The following is a 24884-nucleotide window of genomic DNA, read 5'->3' as shown; positions in this document are numbered from 1 at the left end:
TAAAAGGGTATAGCTTTAAATATAATAAATAAAATAAAATGCATTTTTCAACAAACAAATTTATGTTATTTTAAAATTATAATAAAATAAAATACATTGCGAATGTATTTTATTCGAATTTAGATCCGGATTCTAACTCAAATCCGGATATTCGAATTTAGATCCGGATTCTAACTCAAACCGGATTATTCCGATTATTCGGATAATTCGGATATCCGGATTACCCGAATAATCGGAATAATATCCGGTTTTGAGATTCGAATTGAAACCGATCTCAGATATTCGAATATCTGGATATCCAAATACTTACAATTAGAAGCCCTAATCTGTATACAGTATACAGAGTGTCCCATTTTATATTTGACAGTCAAATATTTGGAAATTGCGAGGTGTGAGAGAAAAATGTTTCAGACAAAAGTTATAGAGTTTCGAGAGGGACATAAGATGATAACATTGGTTTAATCTTGAGTGGCGTCGTTAAGGTCAGGACAAGGTCACTTTGAATTTTTTAAATGGAACTCCCCATTTTTCATTACATATTCTTGTAGTACACCTCGAGAGCTTTCCAAAACGCTATAATAAAGTTATTTTTTAATAAATACTTTTCAAGTTATGAAACTTGAAAGTTACAGTACCGTCGACATTAGCATTATCCAGGGCGTTCCTTTTGGACACTCATGCGCTATAAGCGCTCACGCTTATAAGCGCTATTTTCTGCCGTTCCTTTTGAAATTTAAGCGCTCATACGACTGTCAGCAAAGCCGTTCCCTTTGGCATTTGTGAGTGACTGTGAGCGTAGTAATTGAGGGTGCGTTCCTTTTGGATGCTCACGCGCTGTAAGCGCTTATAAGCTGCGCTTATATCGTTTCTTTTGACATTATAAGCGCTCATAAAAGGCATTCATGACGTCATCATTACGTCATGACTTGTGCTTACAATTGCTCCTTTTATCGAGGTAGGGCAACGAAAGCGTGAGCGCTATAAGCGTATAAGCGTCCAAAGGGAATGGTGGCCGTTGTGTTGTCGGAACGCACCTAACCAAAATTTGTATGGACAACTACATAATCTCTATGCGATTTAGATAAAAGTATTGCGCTAGTATATAACCTTGTGAAAAGGCGCTATAATTTACCAGCCGGTGCGGTGGAGCAAAAGGGGAAGAAAAAATAAATAAAAGTATATTCAGATAAATTAATTACAATAGCTGTATAATTATAAGTAAAAAGAATATTATCAACACATGCGAGACGAAAAACGAAGTAGCTTAGAGATAAAAAGAATAATAAATTTAAAATATACTACTACTTTGCTGCTGTTTTTCTCAAAATCTAGCTTGGCTCAAAATGTATTAAAATAGAATGAACAATTTGTGGACACTCAATGTATGAGGGAATTAGGCCTTATCTTGATAATAGGCCTTATAATATTTACATTTTGCAAGCTAACGATCAAGGCCAAATACTATATTGTTATTATATATTGGATATGTAATGTGTTATATACCTTTTTAAATAATCGGTGAAAATTTTTTTTTTGAATGATTAGTATCTCGATAACTATTGCGAAGATCGCAAAATGGTAGAGGACTTTTTTGTTCAGTTTGGTCCACACTACCAGCCCACAAGCTACCATTGAGTACGAGACACCCTGTATATACCGGTTATTGCGATAAACGTTATCACATATCCCGGTGGTCGAGCTGGTTAAGACACCCGCCCCGAAAAATCAGAAAGTCTCAGGTTCAAATCCTGACTGAGGTAATATTTTTTGCAATAGATTTTTTTTAGTATTTCAAATGCTTATAAGCATCAATTGATTAGGAAGATCAATATAATAAGTTCTTTTTAGTATTTTAAGATGCTTATAAGAATCAATTGATTAGAAAGATCAATATGATTTTTCTATTCTAGCCTCAACTAATAATTGCATTGCAAGTCCGAACATTTAATCGACGCACAATTTAACGACTGTACATGGAGTTAAGAAAATTCATATAAAATTCATTAAACATCTAAGATCCAGTTGTGACCGCAGAAAGACGTTCTTGAAATCAATTCTGTTATTTACATAAGTGGTCTTATTCAAATTATAATTATTAGTTATTAGTTATTTAACAATACTTTTCAAATTAATATTTAAAAATTAAATATCTTAAGAAAGAAGCAGCATAAAAATGAATTTTATAAAAATGTATAGTATTATTTTCATAAATAATTTTTTTAGGACATATTGTATAATATAAATCATTATTATTTATATATATAAATAATTATTATTTATATATATAAATAATATTTTATATTAATTATAAAAAAATATACATGAATGGCGCGCGCGAGGCGCGCGCTATACGTGCTAGTTTCCATTAATAAAAAACTAGTCTTATTTAAAAAAGTGCATGTTAAATCGATAGTCGAATTCATCGAAATCTCTAAAGTCTCGAAGTTTATTGTTGGCTCTTTTCCGCGATACGATTGATTCTCTTGCTGCGCTAACTTCGTGAGCGGTTGTCATTGCATTGACTTTTGACAGTTGTATGTATTGAGGTTGATGTATAATTTTAATCAATCAATTTCAATATAATAAAAAGTAAATGTGCAGTTAAATAGCGCGCGCGAAGCACGCGTCTGTAGTGCTAGTCTCCTATCAAAAAAGTGTATTATAATTAAAACGCTCGTGAGCAGATAAAATAAGCTAAACTGAATCAAAAAGTTCTCTATCATTTTGCAATTTTTACAATAGTTATCGAGAAACTAATAATTAAAAAAAAGTTACGCCAAATTTATAAAAAAGTATCGTACGTTACATATTTCATAAACCATCATGAATCATTTTATAATCACTTTAAATTTGTTTTATGAAACTCAAATTTTTTTGAAAAAATAATGTATTAAACTTTTGCTGCATATATTTTTGGATGATTTAAACAGTTTTAAAAAAATATTTTTAGTTTAAAATAAAACATTTTTGTTTCTATGTCTAATCAAATATTTGGCAACTTATATAAACTCAATATTAAAATTTAAGAAGGTGTAATTATATTAATAAGAGCTAAAAATGAGATTTGGTTAAGTAAAATTAAAAATACTTGTCATTTATAAAACAAATGTAATTTAAATTAACATAAATTGTGGTATATATGTACATACAGGGTGTTCATTAAGTCGCGGACCGGTCTAATATCTTTTGAAAAACTAAAAATTTTGAAAATCGCCGAAACACGTGAAACGATTTGTCAAAAAATCTATCTTTTGAGGGGGGTTGCAACCTCCCAACACCAAGGGAGTGCGTGGAGCGCGAGGGGGGAATAAAATCTTAAATGGGAAGGGTGGTCGAGTGGGGGCTCGTCTTTTCGAGACGAATTCAAAACACTATGCATAGAGAGCGCTGTAATCACTTTTCGCGGAAATATTTGACTTTTAGTAATTTTCGCGCATTTTTTAAGAATTTGAAAGTTTTTTCAAGACAAATCTAACGTAGAATCACAGAGGGCGATGCGATCATTTTCTATCCTTCCATATCCTCTCATCATTAACAGATAATTCCGTTCTCTTTCTGTTCATTTTGCCGTCATGTACTACGTAACTATCTACAATTATTAATAATAATATTAATAATAATAATATTAATAATAATAATAATTATGATAATTTTTGCAAAAGAAGACAAAAGAAATTTACTATAACAGTTTGAACCAATAATGATACCGACTGAAGTCTGACCAAAATAATGTTAAATTGTTAGCTACTCGATGATGGATGAGTTATTCTTTCAGAAAAACGTTTCGCGCAAGTGAAGTGTTGTCAGAGAAAATATTAAATAACTTCAGTCGGTATTAAAATTCAAACTGTTATAGTAAATTCCTTTTGTCTTCTTTTGCAAAAATTATCATAATTATTATTATTATTAATATTATTATTATTAATATTATTATTAATAATTGTAGATAGTTACGTAGTACATAATGGCAAAATTAACAGAAAGAGAACGGAATTATCTGTTAATGATGAAAGCATATGGCGATAAGCAGAGGAATAGGCATGAAATAATAACTGAAAACAGTGAAAAATGATCGCATCGACCTCTGTGATCCTACGTTGGATTTGTCTTGAAAAAAACTTTCAATTCTTAAAAGATGCGCGAAAATTACTAAAAGTCAAATATTTTCGCGAAAAGTGATTACAGCGCCCTCTATGCATAGTGTTTTGAATTCGTCTCGAAAAAACGAGCTCCCTCGACCTCTCTTCCCATTTAAGATTTTATTCCCCCCTCGCGCCCCACGCACCCCGCTTGGGGTTGGGAGGTTGCAACCCCCCTCAAAAGATAGATTTTTTGACAAATCGTTTCACGTGTTTCGGCGATTTTCGAAATTTTTAGTTTTTCAAAAGATATTAGACCGGTCCGCAACTTAATGAACACCCTGTATATACAGGGTGTCCCATTTTATATTTGACAGTTAAATATTTGGAAATTGCGAGGTTTGAGAGAAAAATGTTTCAGACAAAAGTTGTAAGGTTTTAAGGGGGACATAAAATAATAACATTGGTTTGACCCTGAGTGGCGTCGTCAAGATCAGGACAAGGTCACTTTGAATTTTTTAAATGGAACCCCCCATTTTTTGTTGCATATTCTTGTAGCTTATTTCGAGAGCTTTCCAAAACACATAAATAAAATGTTTTTTGGTTAAGTAAATCTCGAGTTATAAAACTTAAAATTACAGTACCATCGGCATTAGCATTATCTAAGGTGTCCGAATAATGAAACCTTTGAATGTTGTTTAGGATCATAAGCTTAACAACGTGTGTCAAAGTTATGATTATTTAAGAATGTTTCTTTTTTTTCAAAAAATGAAAATAATTTTCAAAAATGAAAATAAGAGAAATAATCTTTAATGATCATTGCCTTGGCACACGTTGTCAAGCTCATGATTCTGAACAACATTCAAAAGGTTTCTGCAGCCATTGTACGGACACCTTAGATAATGTTAATGCGGGTTGTACTGTAACTTTCAAGCTTTATAACTCAAAATTTACTTAATTAAAAACATTTTATTTATGTGTTTTGGAAAGCTTTCGAAATAAGCTACAAAAATATGCAATGAAAAATGGAGGGTCCCATTTAAAAAATTCAAAGTGATCTTATCCTGACCTTGACGACGCCACTAAGGGTCAAACCAATGTTATCATCTTATGTCCCCCTTAAAACCCTACAACTTTTGTCTGAAACATTTTTCTCGCAAACCTCGCGATTTTCAAATATTTGACTGTCAAATATAAAATAGGACACCCTGTATATACATATAACATTGTATATACAATAATTGTAAAAAGTAATATAATTCTAATTTTTTTTTAATCAGTCGAAATATTATAATATTTTATATTAATTATTAAAAAAACATTTATGAATGGCGTGCGCGAAGCGCGCGCTGCGTGCTAGTCTCCTTATCTAAAAAAGTACATGTAAAGTCGATAACTCGCATTTCTCGAAATTATTTGTTGTCGCTTTTCCGCAATGCTGATTGGTTGTCTCGCTGCGCTTACTTCGTGTAAGCGGGTGTGTCATTGCATTTTGACAGTTGTGTGTATTGAGGTGATGTAATTGTAAATTATAATAAGAAGTGTTAAATAGCGAGCGCGAAGCGCGCGTTTGTAGTGCTAGTAATGTATAAAAAGAAGACAATTAAACTAATGCTAATTTAAAGTTTTTCCGCAAATTCAGTTATTTATAATATTTATTCACGATGACAGGAAAATATTATAACATTATAAATTATGTGATATTTTACATAAAAAGAGCATCCTGCAGAGAGAAAGAGAAATATTTTTTTGAAAACTTATTGTTAGCATCTGAACATATAAATACTTTATTGAATGCGACAATACATATTTACTTACATTTACTAAATAAGAGTAAAGCCTAAAGTATAAAATAAATATTTTTCTAATTTTTTATATAATGTATTCTATTGGTTTACTATTCCTGCATTTTTTCGAAATCATAAACGAATTTAACGATATACACTAATAAGTGAAGTAGACAAGGTTTTGAAACTTTCTATTGTTTCCATTTCATTCGAGAATCGAAAGTAATAAGAACGAATTAATAAACGTAGAACTTTAAGTAGCGTAACTCCGCGATTTAATGGGCTTAGGTAATTTCTTGGCACTCGTTGATTCATTGGATAGAACTGCGGGTATTTCCAACATCGATAAATTCAGATTCTCTTGCAAATTTGCCCAACGATTTATTCTAAAAAAAAAGTCAGATATTTTAGCAAGCGTAAAATTACCTTGGAAACTCGCTTGCTAAAGAAAAAAGTTTTATAGAAATTCTAAAACGTATAAAAATTTATTGACATTTCAAGAATATCAAGCGTAATTTAAGCGAAATAGATATAATTTAATCAGATATTTGATAAAAAATATTTAAATATTATGATACTGCAAAATAGAATATTTCCCAATGAAACATATACACTTCTTTGTTTGATTAATCGATTATGTAAAGCATGTAGCGATCACATTGCGAACACATTGCTGTTTTAAAGCGCAGTTGTTTATGCAAATTTAAAAGAAATACCTGCCAGATGCAGTACTTTCGATATCTGAGAAAGCATGTTGGAGGTCGTCCATCACGTCACCTCTGCGATTATCCTGATCAGTGATCACGAGCGTAGGTGTCGTCATTAATTTACTTTTGATTTGAATCACTTTAGCGTTCGTTACGCTATTACGATTGTCAATAATAGTCGGTGCTTCTACTGCAATCTTCTCAGACGACGTTTCTCGATTCCGAATGAGCGCTTCCTCAGATTTGTCCATCAAATGGTGATTACTTTTGGGAATTTGATCGACTGTTTCATCCGGATATCGATGTAGCACGTTCTTCTCGTAATAATACTGTCCAGCTTTCTTGGTAATTGGTGCATTGTTCTTTATTTGCTGCGTCAATGGTCTTGGAATTTCGCTAGGAATTTCGTGTTGAGTTATGTAGCCGGAGTGACCAGGATGATGAACTGTTTCGATCGTTTCACCGACAATTGTGACGCTTTGCACCTTTGTTGGTTTAGGATTGAAATTTTCCTCTTGTTTATGGACGTGAACACCAATCGTTGAAGTTTCTGACCAATACGGAGTGTTGGATAATAACTGATTATTTAAATTGGATGATATTGTAGGATTTTTATGAGAATCATGTTTATATAAATCTACAGCAATAGGGGATTTGTCGACAGACACTTTCGAAGATAATTTTGATTGATCATCTATCTGATAGATCGGATGGTGTGTTGGTTTCTGATTGGATAGAAGTAAACTAAATGAATCTTTGCTAAAAGGAGATTGAGTACTGCCTTGTGCTAAATATGAAATGTCTGTCCAACTGCTTTGAGTAGATGACAATATTTTTTGATAAACCGGAGTAGCATCGGAGTATCGATCGTAATTATCGTTTGAAGAAGATGAAGTACTCGAATCTGTAAACATATCTTTTTGATAAGAAGGAATATTTGTTCCAGAACTCGGAATAGATTCATAAAGTCCAGCTCGTACAGGATCCGTGATAGAAGAATGCAGTGAATCTTGTTTCCAAAATTGAGAATTATATTCATTACTTGGCCTAATAGTCGATAATATTTGATGAGACTTGTCAGTGCTATAACTTGATAATTTAACGTTCGGTTTTTTCTGATATGCATCAGGAGCATCGTAATCATTCGGTTTCTCGCTAGGTCTTTTCTGATTGTTCGAGTTCCATTGTCCCTGATGTTGTGGTTTGTTAGAATTAATAAAATAACCTCCATTCGGTCTGTTAATTAAATCATCAATTTGTAAATGTAGATTTCCGACATCGCTTGGTTTTTGTATGCCATATGGTTCCTGATTCGGTTTATCCGGTCGCAAATTTGTCAAGGATGTAAATTCACTATAAATTGGTTTCTGTGCATGATGCAAATTCTCATTTGGTTGCGAGTTGTCTAGAGGTCTATTATAATCTGATCCATGATATGGTTTGTCGTTCCCTCCAAAATTCAATTGGAGATTTGGTCGCGTAGTCATTGAAAGTCTATGTCCATCGTAACTTGGTCTGTGTATGTGATAAGATTCATCGTTCAATGCGTAATTCGGTCGGGAATTGAGTATGGTCGTTGAAGGTTTATGTCCATCATAACTTGGTCTATGTGTATGATAAGGTTTATCGATCGATGCGTAATTCGGTCGGAAATTCGGTTGTATGGTCGTTGAAGGTTTATGCCCATCGTAACTTGGCCTATAGGTATGATGAGATTCAGTATTTATTTCATAATTCGGTCGTGTAGTCGTTGAAGGTTTATATCCATCATAACTTGGCCTTTGCGTATAAGGAGTCTCATTATTCGATGCATAATTCGGTTGTGTAGTCGTTGAAGGTCTATGCCCATCATAACTTGGTCTGTGCGTATGATAAGGTTCATCATTTGATGCATAATTTGGTCGAAAATTCGGTCGCGTAATCGTTGAAGGTTTATGTCCATTGTAATTTGGTCTATGGATATGATGAGATTCATTATTTATTTCATAATTCGGTCGGGAATTCGGTCGTATTGAAGGTTTAAGTTCATTATAATTTGGTCTGTGTGTATAAGATTCAATGCTCGATGCGTAATTCGGTCTGCTCCATCGAATATTTGTTGGAAATTTAGGACCATCGTAATTATGCTCTGGTTTATCGTTCAATTCATATTGTCCGAAATTTTCTAAAGGTTTAGGTCTTTCGTGAGTATGTGCCGGAAGTAAATCGTGAGACAAAAGTGCGTAATTGATCAAATAACCGTCAATCTCTGGTATTTTGGTAGTAGATGCCTGCTGTAAATTAGTATAATAAGTGTAGAGAGTAGGTCTGGGACTGGTGGCGGAATAGTTGTCGTAAAAGATGTCATCCTGCGCGAAATTAGGTGATCTGTATCCAAAGACTAGCGGATTCGGATTATGGGGATCGTTGAAAGTGTAGGGAACATACGGTTGACGTGCTAAGTAAAAACTTGGTAAATGAGGGATAGTCGTTGGTATAGGTTTCCCTTGCGGTCGATACAGATTTATTATAGGATGGTTAAGATTTACCGGTCTCGGTGTGACAGGAAGCTGTTCCTGTGTTTTAATATGCGAACCGTAAATACCCTCGTTTACGAAAACAGGGGCGTTTACGGCATTGTTCTGGACCACAATAGTGACATTGTTGCCATCCGGACGCGCAAATCCCGGTTTCTTTATGATGATTTTATTTTCTTGATTAACACTGTTCTGAAAAGGCTTTGAAGTTGTTGTTGTTGTTGTAATCTTTGTATGTTCGGGATTATGGACTTTCCTTCTAGCATTGATGTTTTCTTCTTTCGACTTAGAAACAGCTGGGCTTGCGTCGGTCGCTGTTCGTTTAACTTTCTGCGAGTTGTCGATACCGCCGTTGAATTCAGATGGCTGTTCGGCCCAGATTTCTAGATTTAGATGCCCAATGGCCGAGTCGTCGCAAGCGAGACGTTGATTCTTCAATGTATCTGTCGCGAGGAAGACAAACGGTTGTATGGTCTTAATACCGTCCATCGTTCGGCACAGTACCTGGGCCAGAGTGACTTGTCGGATCTGTTGCAACTGACTGGCGGTGAAGCTACTCTCGCTGTTGGGATTCTCGTACCAGAATCGATCGCCACGTCGCAAATTACTGAATTGTTGAGCGATTATACAAGCGAAAGTTGGTCCAACCAGGCCACCAACCACCGACTTCTCCGCTAGACCAGCTGTGAAAAGATCGATGTTCTCTACCGACGAGTACAACGATTTAAGTTTCCTCGTGACGCCTGGTGACATTACTCTTTCAAGCTCTTCAAACGTCCTTATCGGGGACAGGCCGCAAGGTTCACGCCATCGCACGAAAGGCGGTAAACCGTGATCTCTGCCACGCTGGATATTGATAGAAGCGAGATCCATGCCGAATGCGAAACCGGGCGTTTGAAAAAGATGATTCGTCATCTCGTCGGTTATGAATTCGTCCCGTCTTTGGCATGGTTGATTCACTAAGCCTAGGACAAGGCGATCGACAGATCCCACTGTATCCAGGTTCGCAGGATTGCTGAACTCATCGTGGATCGAAACATCTGTGACAGTGTTTATTTTTGTGTTAAATACTGTTTAATAATGTTTATTTCAATGATCTCAATTATGGTTATATTAAAATTTTTTAATTATATTTTACGTTCTATTCTCGGATTAGGCATTTTGTTTAAAATTTTTTAATTATATTTGTACTTATTAATTTGATATTGCATAATATATTAGATTCTTTTTTATATTTTTAAGTTTAATTTTTCGTATTTGTCAGACTTATAAAAATATTAAACTGTCAAATACAATTTTGAATTCTAATATATTTTGAATTCTAAATATATATTTAGACAAAATAACTATAAAAAGGCAATTAGTTAATTCAAAAATATTATGTTACATATACTTGATAAAATCAATCCATTCATTCATGAATGGATTGATTGATTTTATCAAGCATACGTAACGTAATATTTTTAAATTGTGAATTATAAAAAACTTTACCGCAATTTTTAGACGTTTTAGACTAATTGCCTTTTTATGGTTATTTTGTCTAAATATATATTTAAAATTCAAAATATATTAGGATTCAAAATTGTATTTGACGGTTTAATATTTTTATAAGTCTGACAAATACGAAAAATTAAACTTAAAAATATAAAAAAGAATCTAATATATTATGCAATATCAAATTAAGAAGTAAAAATATAATTAAAAATCTTTAAGCAAAATCCGTGCTTAATCCGAGAATAGAACGTATTATACGTACTATATACTACTCTAAATATCAAACGTAACTATCTTTGCAACGTCTGTAAGTATTTTACTCTACTATACAGGGAGTACACCGCAATGCAGCAGCGCGGTGCACGTGTCTCGAATATTTACGCTCATAAAAGTTCTGTTCGTTTTTCTTCTAAGATTTATATTTAGTGTTGTATATTATTGATCTTAGTTGAAGGCTTTAGGTAACAATATACGATTTTCAGATAGAATGACTTGTAATTTGTATTAGATTTCAGAATGAAGATCTATTTATCATTTTATATGACGTGTATTTTAAAATATGTTTCATATATGTATGTGTATCTTCTGATTTCTTATATTTTTCGTATTACATATTAAATTATAAATAAAAGTCTGTTCTATGCTATAATATAAAACAATTAAAAAATTAAAACATATATCAAAATGTTCAAATACACGCCATAAAAAATTAGAATACGTCAGAAATAAACAGAATCGTGTTAGATTTCTAAAATTACGAATTATAGATCGCCTAAAAAAATTAACTTTAAAATACATTTCTTTTTATTATTATTATGATATTAAATAATATTGTATTAAATAAAAATATTAAATAATATTTATATTATTATAATAATTTTTATTACTATAATTTTTTTACTTACTATTAAAGATAGGCCTGTGATCGCTATCAAACCTAATAAAACTCCGCTGGACCAGCGAGTGTCCGAATCGATAAGCCGCTGTAGAAAATGAATTTGCGATGGTGGGATTTATCGTCGGATCATACCCTTCGTAATAACCTTTTTTAAGAATTTCCAGATCAAAGATTTTCATCACCTGAAGGCCTGGGGAACGTTACCAGCTATTACTTTAAAACATTTTATCTCTTTAGTCTTTACGACACTATCGATAGTATCAATCATGTTATTTTCGAGTGAATACAGCAACTACTGAACTGAAAGTTGTCGTACCAAGAATGATCGGCAAGAACTCTCGATAAGTTATATGTTGGACCACCGCGCCGACAATCCTTCGAGTTTCTTGATAAAGTTTCTCGTCGCTCCAATGGGAGTTCAGGGCGGATAGTTCTGTGGCTATTCTGTTGTGCAATCTTAAAAAGACGACGTGCAGGGACGTGAGAGCAGGTTGCTCGCTTAGACGTCCGTCGCCAGCCCGGAAGCAAGATGTAGACAAAGATCCGCGTTTGCACAAATCCGATTCACGTTTCAGAAGCGAAGATCTTCGCGACTGTATTCTTCCGTATTGTAGCAACCCTGAAGAATCAGAGTTTGAATTGAGAAACAGGGATTTCAATATGGGAAGAGAACAATTTTGCTGAAGTATAAAAATTTATACTATTAATAACTAGATACAGGTCTGAAAATAATTTTGTTGAACTATCAAAATAATTAGGTAGGAAACACAAACATGACAAACAATGCTGCAAAAAAATTGTTGACATTGCAGCAACTAATTTGAGCATTCCATATACATGATTATTTTGATAGTCCAATAAAATTATTTTCAGATCTGTATCTAGTTAAATTTTTAGATACTTCAGCAAAACTGTTATTTCCGTAATGAATCAGAAAGGAGTTATTTTCTTTTTCTCTTTTCTTTCCTTTTCATCAAAAATACATTAGAAGTAATATACTCACCATTCCGAAATATTCTCAGGCTGTCGCTGTGCATGGCGTTACTGCTGTAAACCATGGAGGCATCCAGATAACTGGTCACCTGGGACAATTGCTCTCTTGGGCCAAATTCGCAGCCCTCCTTAGGAGCTGGACCGCTTCTAAGAAATTCCAAACATCTTACGCCCAAAGGACCATAGAAACTGTCGCGCAGATTCACTGCTATTGGAAGACACTCTGGATGCTATTGACATATATTAAAAGTATATACAGGGTGTCCGGTACTCAATGGTAAAGCGCTCGTGGGCAGATAGAGTGGGCTAAACTAAATTGGAAAGTCCTCTACCATTTTGCGATCTTCGCAATAGTTATCAAGATACTAAATTATTTTTAAAAAATCATTTAAAAAAATTACATCAAGTATATAAAAAAGTATCGTACATTACATCTTTCCTAAACCAAAAATATTATTTTAACAAATTAAAGTTGTTCAAAAACAAATATGAGATCATACAAGTTCAGCCAAGTATTTGATTAGACATAGAGACAAAAATATTTTATTCCAAACCAAAAATATTTTTTAAATAAATCTTTTAAACTATCCAAAAGTATATGCAGCAAAAGTTTAATGCCATTGTCTTTCCAAATAATTTTAAGTTTTATAAAACAGGCTTAAAATGATTAAAAATGACCAATTTAGAAAAGATTATGTACAATACTTTTTTACTGTACTTGGCGTAAATTTTTTTTTTTAATGATTAGTATCTTGATAACTATTGCGAAGATCATAAAATGGTAGAGGATTTTTCGATTCAGTTTAGCCCACTCTACCTGCCCACGAGCGCTTTACCATTGAGTATCGGACATCCTGTGTATTAGAAGCATAATACATATTTTCTTCTTGTCAAGTATATTTTTTTGGTGTCCTCTAACACAGAATATCAAAACGCGAACTTTTTGAGTGTAAAACGGAACGGAAGTTACAGTTCATAAATATTACAATTTAGTGTAATCATCGAAGTATCGAAGTGTACAAAATTCAAAGTCAACATCAACATTGTATGTATTATCCATATAAGTAAAATGCTTCAGAACGTACATAATGTATAGTATATAACGTATACATATATATAATGGATGATATCGATATTACGACCAAAAATTATATAATATAGTCACTAATTAGCTTATTACCATGAACTCTGGCGGTTGAAAACCCATGCCTCCTTGCAAGCAACATTGTGGTATTGTGCCATTAAAGCCTCTGCTTTGACCGGTTGCTGTTAACATGATGGATATAATTATACAATTGTTTCTTGAAAAACGAAATTAAAAGAATTCTTCAATAATGCACCTGTCAAATCGTGATCTACAAATTGCCCCCACTGCATTAGCATATGAGTAATAGAAGCCAAAGGTACATCTTTGTTTTCATGGATTAAGCTCGTAATATCTCGAGCGCTTGGAAGTGGTCTTCCGTTCTTCGATCTTCTAATGCTTTGAATGCCATCATCATATTCAGGTGGAAGAAATCTGAGTATAACGATAATTTTTCAGCACGGTTGAAAGGAAATAGTCTCTGTTTTTTTAATATTTAGATCGAGAATTATTAATGTTACTATTATGCATCGCCTTATATTTATACCTTTGCATCGCAGACATCGCGGAACCCCACCAGAGATTCTGCAGGTTGTTGCAGCTGCCGTCAGACGTTCTATATCTTAGGCTAGCCCGTGGACATCGCGGTGGATCTCTTCGTGGACATTGCTGCTTTAGCAAAGTTCTTCGGGTAAGCTTATTTCGGGATAAGGGTAACTCCAACGGTGTATTAGGAAACCTGACAGGACGATCGGAGTAGAGGTAATCATAAAATTTCTTATATTTAGCAATTAGAAATTTACTATTTAGAAACTTACTTTTTTAAGAACATAGTGGTACCTTGAAGAGCCGCATATCCGAATCTTGCGAGGTCTCTCGCTTCCTCCGATTGATCATTAAACGCTGCTAAGTATCTCGCTGGATTATTGCTCTCCAGATAAAGACCTACATGTTTGTTTCGTTCAAATACTCAGAAAAAATAGTGATAGTAACTATATAGATAACAACTATATACATAAGTTTTATATTACAATCTTGGTCTTAAGTATAAAGCACTCTCAATTTATTGCATTTTTTTGAAAAACGTAATAATAAAAGCCAAAGAAAACCTAACAAAAGATTAAGATTGTTACGAAAATAAATATTATTTTTAAATAAAACTGTTTTTAATTTATTTTTCGTTAGATATAAATGTCACTTTGATGCTTTATACTTATGGCTGTAGAAGAATTGATGTACAGTTGTGGATAAATACGTTACGACACTTTTTTAATAGGTTTCGAAATTCACTAATATTTTGCAAATGCGAACCACGATTGATGTACTGTCTCTAGATTAAAGATTGTGATTCGCATTTGCAAAATATTAGTTACCTATAAAATATATATTATATACATATATTAAATATATAGTATTAGAAACCTATAGAAAAAGTGTCGCAATCTATTTGTTTACCACTGTACATAAGTTGAATAAATTATTTTATAATTGTTGCAATAAAATAGTTTATTCAACTGTATATATTAGATTATTCAATTATGTACATTAATTTTACATATAAAACTTGTATAGTTGTCGCCTTTATAATTGTACTATATATTTTTCTCTAAGTATATATGAAGAATTTTTATAGATAAGCATTTAATTGACGATGATCAATACGATGAAATTATTCGCGACAGATTAGTGAATTTTCTTAAATGCTTACCCATCGAATATAATTTAGGTTCCTGGACGTAATAGAGATCGTGCATAGCTTGCAATCCAAAATTTGCAGCTTCTAAAAGACCGTCTTCTTCGGACTCCCAGTTCTCTTGATCGGCACGACTCTCCAGAGTTTGATTACCGGCTTTCGATTCGGCGCTCTGTGTTTTTGAGAACGCATCGATCAGTCGAATCGAAATATCACCTGACTTCTTAGCGGAGTGCGTTTCCATCGCCGAAGTATCACCGATGTTAGACTCTTCATTTGCTTGAACGCCATCGTTCCATTCTCGATGCTTCACTTGTTGCAGAGTATTACTTTTCGCGTTGCTCGATTTCGAAATGTTAATTTTGACACCCACATTATTCAGCGATCCGGCGGAAGATTTTTCTTCGAGTTCTTTAACTTCCGTTTTTCTGATTCCTCCATTTTCTTTTTCTCTTGCCGCCAGTTCTATTACTACGGAGCTTTCAGAAATGCCCGATGCGTTCAAAAATTCATGTCGGATTCCATCTCCCGTCTGATTCGTCTCCTTCGCAGGAATGTACGTGATTCCGTCGGAATCTCTCGGCTGTAACACATCCGCTGCTACCACTTCTACCTCTCTCTTCAACAGCTTTTGTACGTATTTCAGACGCGCCGCTTCGACAGGATACGAAGTATTTGCGTTGCTTTCTTGGATGTCCGGGGTTAAAGGATTGTAACCCGATGAAATATTTACTCGCTTCCCCAGAGCGTCCGTTGATGCGAAAAACGATTGCCCGTGTTTGCCGGAAATTCTTACCTCGTGATTTGATGTTTGGCTCTTGGCGTAGAATTCTGCTTTATCGTTTGCTTCCCTCAGTCTAGATGATAATGCGCAGGAGAGGGAAGAAACGACGAGGCTGACAATTAAAATAACAATTGCTCATTATGTATAATGTGACATATGTATATCCCTTTAGAGAAATTTATTACTGTAAATATTAAATTGATTAATAGTTAGTTATTTATTTTAAGTATTAAATACATTATTGGTCTGTTACTAGTGCTTTTACATGGAAAAAACAATTTTACTGAAAGATTTAAAATTTTGATTGATACAGATCTGAAAATAAGATTTGACCATAAAAAAATATGCGGAAACGCAATGCCATTGTTAGAATATCAAATTTTTTTTATAATTTAACAATTTTTTAACTTCTTATTCTTCTTAATTTTTTTGTTTTAATAACATTTATTTTCAGATTTGTATCCAACAAAATTTTAGACCTTTCAACAAAATTATTCTTTTTATTATATTCAAAATAAATAATTAATTACTCATTAATTTTTAATATTTACAATATTATATAAATTTTTCTAAGGAATGTGTACGTGTGTCTCTCAAAGAGAATATTAGATGTAAAAAATTTGTATTTTGTTAATGAACAACAATTCTAGAAAAAATACAAACTCTACACAGAAGAAACAATTTTGCTGAAGTATCTAAAAAATTTAATTAGATACAAATCTGAAAATATTATTATTATACCACGAAAATAATTATGCAGGAAATTTAAACATAATGAACGATGCTGCAGAAAACTTTGACATTCTAGCAACCAACTTGAGCGTCTTATATAATTATTTTGATAGTCCAATAAAATTATTTGCAGATCTGTATTTAAGAGTAAATTTTAAGATACTTTAGTTCCTTCCTAAAACCGTTTCTTCCGCGTAACAATTATAGATATCTATTAAAAAATCTTGGTCAAAAAATAAATTCCAGTCAACGGATGTTCGACGCTATGTAGTTTTGATGCTCAAAGCGTTTTGCATGATATTTCGATAACAATCTGACTTTCACTGATATGTGCGCACGAGTACGGATATCGTTCGTGCTCAAAGTAACATTCAAACGACATTTATGTCACGTTTTTCCTACTCGTGACATTGACTTTATCGCGAGCTAATCTGCATGATCAAACACGAGTATTTCATTCACGCTCGCGATACAACGTACGCGGGTACCGTTTATCGCAACACGCGCTTTCCTCCTCTCGCATTTTCCCATATCGCAATATTTAAATAAGTATTCGAAATCTTGTTATCACAAAATACAATTACACAAATTGAATTTTGAACGTTATAACATTAAAAAATAATTTTACATGGAAAAACCGTTTTGTTTGTTTGTAAAAGATCCTAAAATTTAGCTAGATACAGAAGATAATTTTGGACTATCAAAAGACATTCAAAGAACTAAGTTGAAACTCAAACTGATGATTGCCAGAATATTGAAATTTTTTGCAGCATTGCTCATCAATATTTCCAATAGAATTATTTTGACAACAAAATTATTTTCAGATCTTTATTCAGCTAAATTTTAGAATCTTTTAGCAAACTTGTTTTTCCGTGTATTATTACTATATCATCATTATACTATATTATCATAAAACATATGATATTTATATAATAAGATGTGAAAATGATCGATATGTATATTAACTAACCGGATCGAATGAAGCAAATTAAAATCACAAAGATGATATTTAATAACACGATGAGAGATAATAATTTGAAGAAAAAAAGAAGAAAGGAAGAACTGGATAAGCCGAAACACTCACTAAATGAAACTCGGCACCGCGAGGCGTTAGGATCAAGAAAGATGTAACGGGATCGCGAATTGTAGAACGGCGAACGCACGATGGACTAAAGATATATTATATTGACCTTGTTGAGTTGTCGGAGAGATCTTCTCTTGAATTTTTCAAGAAGATTTTTTAATGTCGAACATATCATAAAAGCATATAGATTTATTTATAGCGAAAATATTTATACCAAATTCTTTAATATAAACTCAAAATTTTATTCGAGAATTTAATTAATATTTACACAAATCTGCTTGATTGATTAAAAATTTGATACAGATTTACAAACATCGTTGGCAGACGTTGTTTAAAAAATAATGAACTTTGATCACGAATCTGATTGGAATTCCAGATGCGATTTGTCAATGATGTTTGTAGATCTGTATCAAAGAAAAAGCGGAAACACTTATCGACTCACAAAATTGCAAGGTGCATTTTGTATGTGCGGTGACACGATCCCTGGTTGCACTCACAACATTCGACGGTGCATACTCGGTAGCGCGAAATCGCCAAGTGCCCGAATGGAGACACGGAAATGGCGAAGAGCAGGATTGCGAGAAACGGGAAAAAGGCGGAGAATAAAAATAAAAAAAATGACACGCGGAGATACGCGTGGATCTTCGAATCGAGGCGGCGGCCTTCTCGAGGACGGTTAACCAGGTACTAACCAGTGATCAGATCGACCGACTGGTCTTATCCGCGAGGAAGGACAGCGCCTCCGGGCTTCGCTTTTTGTTCGTCGATGCTGGGTGTTGTCGTTTTTTTTACGTATTTTTACTGTTATCCGTAGCGCCTCGGCGCGTTATCTGATATCTCATTTATTTCGACTGTCCGCGTTGTTGATCGTCTCGTTACGGGAAGACTCCGCTTTACTACGGACGTGGCAGGAAGACGTGAGATCCGAGCTTCCTATAATTGTGTTACGACGTTTACAGTTTCTCGGATACGGATTCAGAACACTCATTATACCGATGGTAAGACAAATCGAAATAGATGAGATTACACTAATTAGCGCGTCTCTCGATGGCATTTTCCAGATTGATCTCCGGTCTTTGCTGACTATCTGATAACTATGTACGAATAATCCTGTTATCCAGTCGAATTGGATCTCTTATATTCATCCGCTCAAGTTCAATGACTTCCGGAGAATAACATTGTAAATTCTTTTTACATATTGTATTGTAAAATTTGACGATATGATTTTATACCACTTCTGTTATTAAGAAGTGAAAAAAGAGTTAAATACCTATACTTTACATTAACTTTTTTTCTTTAGGATAATACTCTTTTACAATATACCTATATAATTACAAGTTTTTGTTAAATATTTTTTCTTAAATTATTCATTGATTGTAAGAGTGCTACTTTTAATTTATTAAAATTTAAGAATTTATAATGATTTAGTATATGTTTTATACATACATATATACTCGTATATTATTTAATTATATATATATATATATATATATATATATATATATGTATGTATGTATATATATGTATATACACTGTCGTCGAAAAGTTTCTGAGTTTTAAACCGTTGAACTTAGTGCAGCACTGTGCTAAATCAAAGAGTAGATGATTTTATCATTTTAAACGATACTTTAAGATACTCTGTATTTTAAGTTTAATGCATCCCTATTACTATAAACTCTTAAATCTGAAAGCATGTTTGCCATACTGAAAATTGCAATGTTTGATGGAATGCGCTTTTCTTGTGAAAATTTTTCTTGAGGATACCGTTTGCATCGTCATAAAGCTCGAATCTTCCTCTTTAATTTGAAACAAATGCAAGTCGCTACGATTTTTTGTTGCAAAATTAAAGCATTTTAAAGTAACCCTTGCATTTGTACGATCAGCATTACCCGTTGTGCACCACAGGGAGGTTGACTATCGGATTTTGCACATTGTGTGCGTTTGTGCGTATATAAAACACACACATACACACACGATGTGCAAAATTCGATCGCCAACCTTCCTGCGACGCACATCGGGTAATGCTGACCGTACATGAGAAAAATATAAGAGTTATTTTAAAATGCTGTAACTTTGCGAAAAAAATCGTAGCGACTTGCATTTTTTTTCAAATTAAAGTGGAAGATTCGAGCTTATAGTGTTGCAAACGGCATCCCCGAAAAAAATTTTCGCAAGTAAACCGCATTCCGTCAAACATTGCAATTTTCAGTATGACAAACATGCTTTCAGATTTAAGAGGTTACAGTATAGTATCAATCAATCAATAGTTCTACTACTCTTGTCAGAGCGTAGTGACCTCTTCTCGTATTTCTGCGATGTGCGCTATTTACACTTTTACGCAGATATATGGAACCTACGATTTTAATGCCGGTTCCGAACGGCCATTTTTTAAGAAGAGGTTCTCTCTTTGACAAAGATACTCTCAGTGGTTTGCCATTACCTTCCGAGAGGCGGCGATCGCTTCCGAATTGATTAAAATCAATTTCAGAGTTATATTATTATGGGTGGATTTGAACCCGGATCTTTAGCTTATAAAGCTACCGCGCTGCTCCTCGCGCCACGATCGCCACACAGTATAATAGGGATGCATTAATAAGTTCAACAATTTAAAACTCCAACATAAAAATTTTGCTAGTGTCCAGAAATATTTCGACGGCAGTGTATATAATTAAACTAAGTTAAACTGTATTTAAATTAATAATAAATAAAAGACAAATAAAAAATAAAATTAAACTTTTGATTCAAAATTAAAACGCAATAGAAGTTCAATTTTCATATATACCTACGTATGTGCGCATGGTATGATTGTATTGACACACACACACGCACACACACACACACGCACGCGCACACACACACACACACACAAATTATTTTAATTTTTTTGTCAAAAACCTCTGAATAATTCTTAAGCAAGTTAAAAATATAAAAACTTATTAGAGCCTCATCCTGTCGGAGAGGAAATATATATATAGCGTGATATTACAAATTTTATCGTATTAATGTTGAGGTAATTACGGTTACTAATTACCTCGTCAGTGTCTGGCCGCTTTCTCCTGCGCTTGCAAGCTCGCAATTGCTTTGCCCGTGCCATATAACACTTTTGCGCGAACCTGGACTCTCCTCGTGGCTGTACAGGTCGCCCCAGATGCGGACGACGAGCTTCCAGTATTGCCACTGGCAGTCGTGCCTAACTGCAAAGTGCTGCTCGCATAATTCGCGCCTCTGCAACTCGTGCAACCCTCCGACATTGTGTTGCTGATATCGTCTCGCTTTATTGTCGAGAACTTTCTCTGAACAAACAGTAATCTCGCGATAATTAACCGTATAATTATAAACGTAATAAAAAATAATATTAACAGGGATTATACTGCAATTTTTTTTTAAACGATTGTGATCTCGAACTGATTGAGTGTAACGCTATGTACTTAAATCCTGTGTCTTCTATTTATTTAATGTAATGTTGAATTATTATATAATTATATTATTTTATTTTATTTTAAATTATATTTTTAAATACTTATTTTTAATATTTTCTAATATCTTAATTAAGGCTGTTGTAAATTGTATAATTGTACGCAAATAAATATTTATAATGTCTTGAATATTAATGACAAAAATGTAACAAATTGAAAGAGTTACCTACTCATGAAATGTATTAATCGCAAAACATCGTTTTACATTGAAAAAAATAAGCGTGTGCTGAGAAATGCGGGGGTCAGGGTCTAAATAGCCGCCGTACCAAAGAAAAGCATGAAGCGTATATTGATGGCTATAAGTGTCATATCATGTCGCAACATCACCGGACATAACCGCCAGTGTTAATATATGTACAATATTAAGCGCCGCGTCATGTATGTGAGTGTGTGTGTATATATGTGTATGGCGCATGCGTGTGCATACATGTGCGATGCGTGCGCGAGTGTGTGCGCACGCGCGTGTGTGTGTCCGTGATTCTTCTCTTAGATAAAAACTATACATTTTCACGTCGTTCTAATTGTATCGCGATCTATTCAACTTCTTAGACACGCAATTTTTTAGACCGCGTTTTATAAACATTTTAAATTAGCTGTCTTTTTTTGAGTTTTGATTGACTCTGTAATCCAATCGACGATGGTATGACGTGACATCGTAAATTAATATAATAATCATAGTTACGACTTGTTAGCGTGAAGATTATTTGTTTGACCTTTCAAGTTCTCTACAATTAAACTTTTGGATAACTTTGAAAAAATTAACTTTAAAATAATTTTAAAAAATCGAAACTTTTTCTGATTATAACATTATTAATTATACACGACAGATATTAATTACAATCGGATATAACATTGTGCAATTGACCGATGCAATTTTTTTGCTATTCTTTCGCAGTCGAAGGCATGTCGGCCGTCTGTTATAATGTGCAGTGTGCGGCTCTGACCCGCGTGCCGTTCACCATAAATCCGGGAAAATCTGGGTTAATTATACTAATGGCAATATATGGTGAGCTTTTTCCTATCCTCGGTGACCTTACCGGAAAAGGTAAAACACTGTAACTTCCTTGCTTGGTTTGTTAATGCAAAGAAACATGACTCGATATAAAAAAAAAGATACAAACGCGAAAATGAGATCCGTAAAATTAATTATATTATATATTTCCAACACAGGTATACAGTATATGTCTAGACAAATTTTTCTTTATTATAAGGCTCTTTTGAAACTGACCATCAAAAAATTAATCATTAATTTTTATCAAATCTTTCAAAGAGGTAACAAACCAAGATATTTTTTTAGAATTTGTTTTAAAATTCAAGAATTTAAAAATTGTAACGTATATAATTTTATTTGCATCCAAAATCGAACGTAACCAATCAAAATGCAAATTAAACTCGCTAATCTCTCCCAGCACCATCGATTATTATAAACTTACTCGTGCCGGCGGATTCGTTTACGAAGATAAACCGATTGACTCCAGGTCTTATCATGAACTGTTACGAACTACCTCACGAAACATTCTCCCTAATCTAATTTCGCTTCTTTGCAGCAGATTTACAAAAGCTCGGCTAATCCTTTCGGACACCAATTCGGAAAAACGAACACAATTTTTCGCGGGATTTTCCGGGACGTCTCGTTTCACCTGGTCCGGGACAGACGTGCGCGTTCGAAATCGGCGACAAAGGACGTGTCCGCGTCCACGGTACGAAGGCGCCGAAGGAACTGATCGGCCGTGTTCCAAATAGCCGGTCGGTAGGCTTCACCGAACACTCGTCTCTCTTTTCTTCTTCTTCCTCCGCGTCGTGCCAGTCGTTTGTCGTCGGCGTCCTCGCCGTCGTTGGCGTCGTCCTCTTCGTTGCCGTTGTTCATCTCCTCGTTTGGAAGGGATGAGAATGATAGAAACCGAAACAATCAAAATTGGGGTAATTCGTGAACCTTACAGTTATCAAAGTTACGAACATCATTCATAAATTATAATGTCGAATTTAATTAGAATGTGGCCGAAAATATATTGATCTATCCATTTTATCCGATTCTTTTTAGATTTCTTAAAATGCTGTATGAACAGAATTTTTTATCACAATGAAAGAAAATCTTACTTCATTTGATTCAAGTTGATAGCAAAGATTATAAAATTTTTTAATGACGATCTTAGGGATTGCATTGTTCCCATTGATCGCACGTGCTTTGCACACATTTACAAATCCACTCTTTGAAAAATTCGCGCATTTGAAATCTCATCCCCGGCTAGTCGGTCTTGACTCCTTCGCGCGGCTATGAGTCACGATCGTGAACTCCGCGCTACAAAGAGGGAGAATGGAGGAGACGGCGAGGGAGTCGCGGCGGACGTAAAGAGAAAGAGCGGAGAGGAGAGGTATGCATTATAATATGCGTACGCGGCAGAAACCCAACTCGCCGCAATACATAACCTTCGATTGATAAAAATTCGACCGGCGAGCGGCCAGTCGGCGGACCTTGTGCCCCGCATAATTCTTTCACAACACGATTGTACACATGCACGTGCGCGGCCGGGAGATCCGTGTAAAACCCACGATGTGAATCAGGCAGTACGAGCGGCGGTTCTCTCGTGAAGAGAGAAGAAGGAGCACACGGTCGCTAGATGTGTTTCTGGGCCTCCGCGGGCCTTGTAGCCGCGCGACGCCGGAGGGTGGATGGCTTGCCCACTTTTCTAATTGTAAGTGGGGTATCGTCGGACATATAAGAACGCGATGGATTCATATAAATTTATCTATGGTACTTATTTATGGTACTGCATCTCATCTCAGGATATCTCATATTCTGATCTAGAGAAAAAAAAAGAAGAAAAGAATAGAAAGAAGAGAAGCAAAAGAGAAGAAGAAAAGAATCAGACGAGGAGAACAAGAAAAGAATAGAAAGAAAAAAATGAGGAAGAGAAGAAGAGGCGAAAAAGAGAAGAGAGGAAAAGGGGAAAAAATTTTTATTTTTCAGTTTTAAAGGCGAGTAACATTACGTGTAAATAAAGCGCATGATCTATGTCCCTGCATAATTACACCCTTACGTATAATTACGTATTATACTTTGTAGAGCGGGGTACAACGCAGGCTATTGTGTCACCGAATTGTTCTTACGGCCGTCACGCTGAACAAGTTGGCGTAATAATTTGATTGATACTCGCGTTGCTCGTTGCATATTCAGCCGCGTGCCGTTGCCCGACTCGTTGCGTCAAAATTGCCATTAATAAAATCTGTTTTGCAAATCTATGCATAGCCTTGCATCAGATTGCGCCGTATTCAGCAGGGTGCCGATCGCACTATGACAGATCGTTGTTCCATATTAAAAGAATGAAATGCTACTCAAAGTTAAAAAGAAATAGAAGTTGGTAACAAGTTGATTTGACATTTCAGTTATTCGTCAAATCGCCGGCCTAATATTAATCTGTTGAGTTGTTCGAATCACTTAATATTATTATTATTATTGGTTATTACTTGATATTAATATTAAATTAAGCATAGTAATATTAAACTAATTAATAATATCAATTTAATCGTGCGAAAAAAGGAATTCTCCACGTTACGGC

General features: G+C 34.3%; 1 protein-coding gene across 2 annotated transcripts; it reads right to left on the bottom strand.

Moving 5' to 3' along the window:
• Positions 1–5839: 5839 nt before the first annotated feature.
• LOC105449063 lies at positions 5840–23485 on the bottom strand. Of its 2 annotated transcripts, none has more exons than XM_011688059.1 (12): positions 22761–23485; positions 20883–21144; positions 15267–16147; positions 14377–14503; positions 14106–14297; positions 13815–13993; positions 13655–13740; positions 12485–12704; positions 11798–12100; positions 11489–11671; positions 6583–10129; positions 5840–6252 (listed from the first exon to the last, which is right to left on the bottom strand). In XM_011688059.1, exons 1-12 carry the CDS (start codon positions 22813–22815, stop codon positions 6120–6122), a joined length of 6168 nt encoding a protein of 2055 aa, XP_011686361.1. In that variant the 5' UTR covers positions 22816–23485; the 3' UTR covers positions 5840–6119. The 2 variants fall into 2 exon arrangements, with proteins under 2 accessions (XP_011686361.1, XP_011686362.1); XM_011688060.1 differs by having other exon boundaries at positions 22968–23186.
• Between the last annotated feature and the right edge of the window lie 1399 nt (positions 23486–24884).

This window comes from Wasmannia auropunctata, unplaced genomic scaffold, assembly GCF_000956235.1.
Source record: "Wasmannia auropunctata unplaced genomic scaffold, wasmannia.A_1.0 LD336078.1, whole genome shotgun sequence".
Classification (NCBI taxonomy): Eukaryota; Metazoa; Arthropoda; class Insecta; order Hymenoptera; family Formicidae; genus Wasmannia; species Wasmannia auropunctata.
Note: the sequence above shows the minus strand (reverse complement) of the source record. Positions and strands in the feature narration are given on the sequence as shown.

What these genes read in the sequence shown, in the direction of transcription:
- LOC105449063 (XM_011688059.1), bottom strand. Translation starts at nt 22,815, where the DNA reads ATGATAAGACCTGGAGTCAATCGGTTTATCTTCGTAAACGAATCCGCC. An exon ending in ACCTAAATTATATTCGATGG is followed by an intron (nt 14,504 to 15,266) that starts GTAAGCATTTAA and finishes ACAAACATGTAG; the next exon opens with GTCTTTATCTGGAGAGCAAT. An exon ending in TTCAACCGCCAGAGTTCATG is followed by an intron (nt 12,705 to 13,654) that starts GTAATAAGCTAA and finishes ATATGTCAATAG; the next exon opens with CATCCAGAGTGTCTTCCAAT.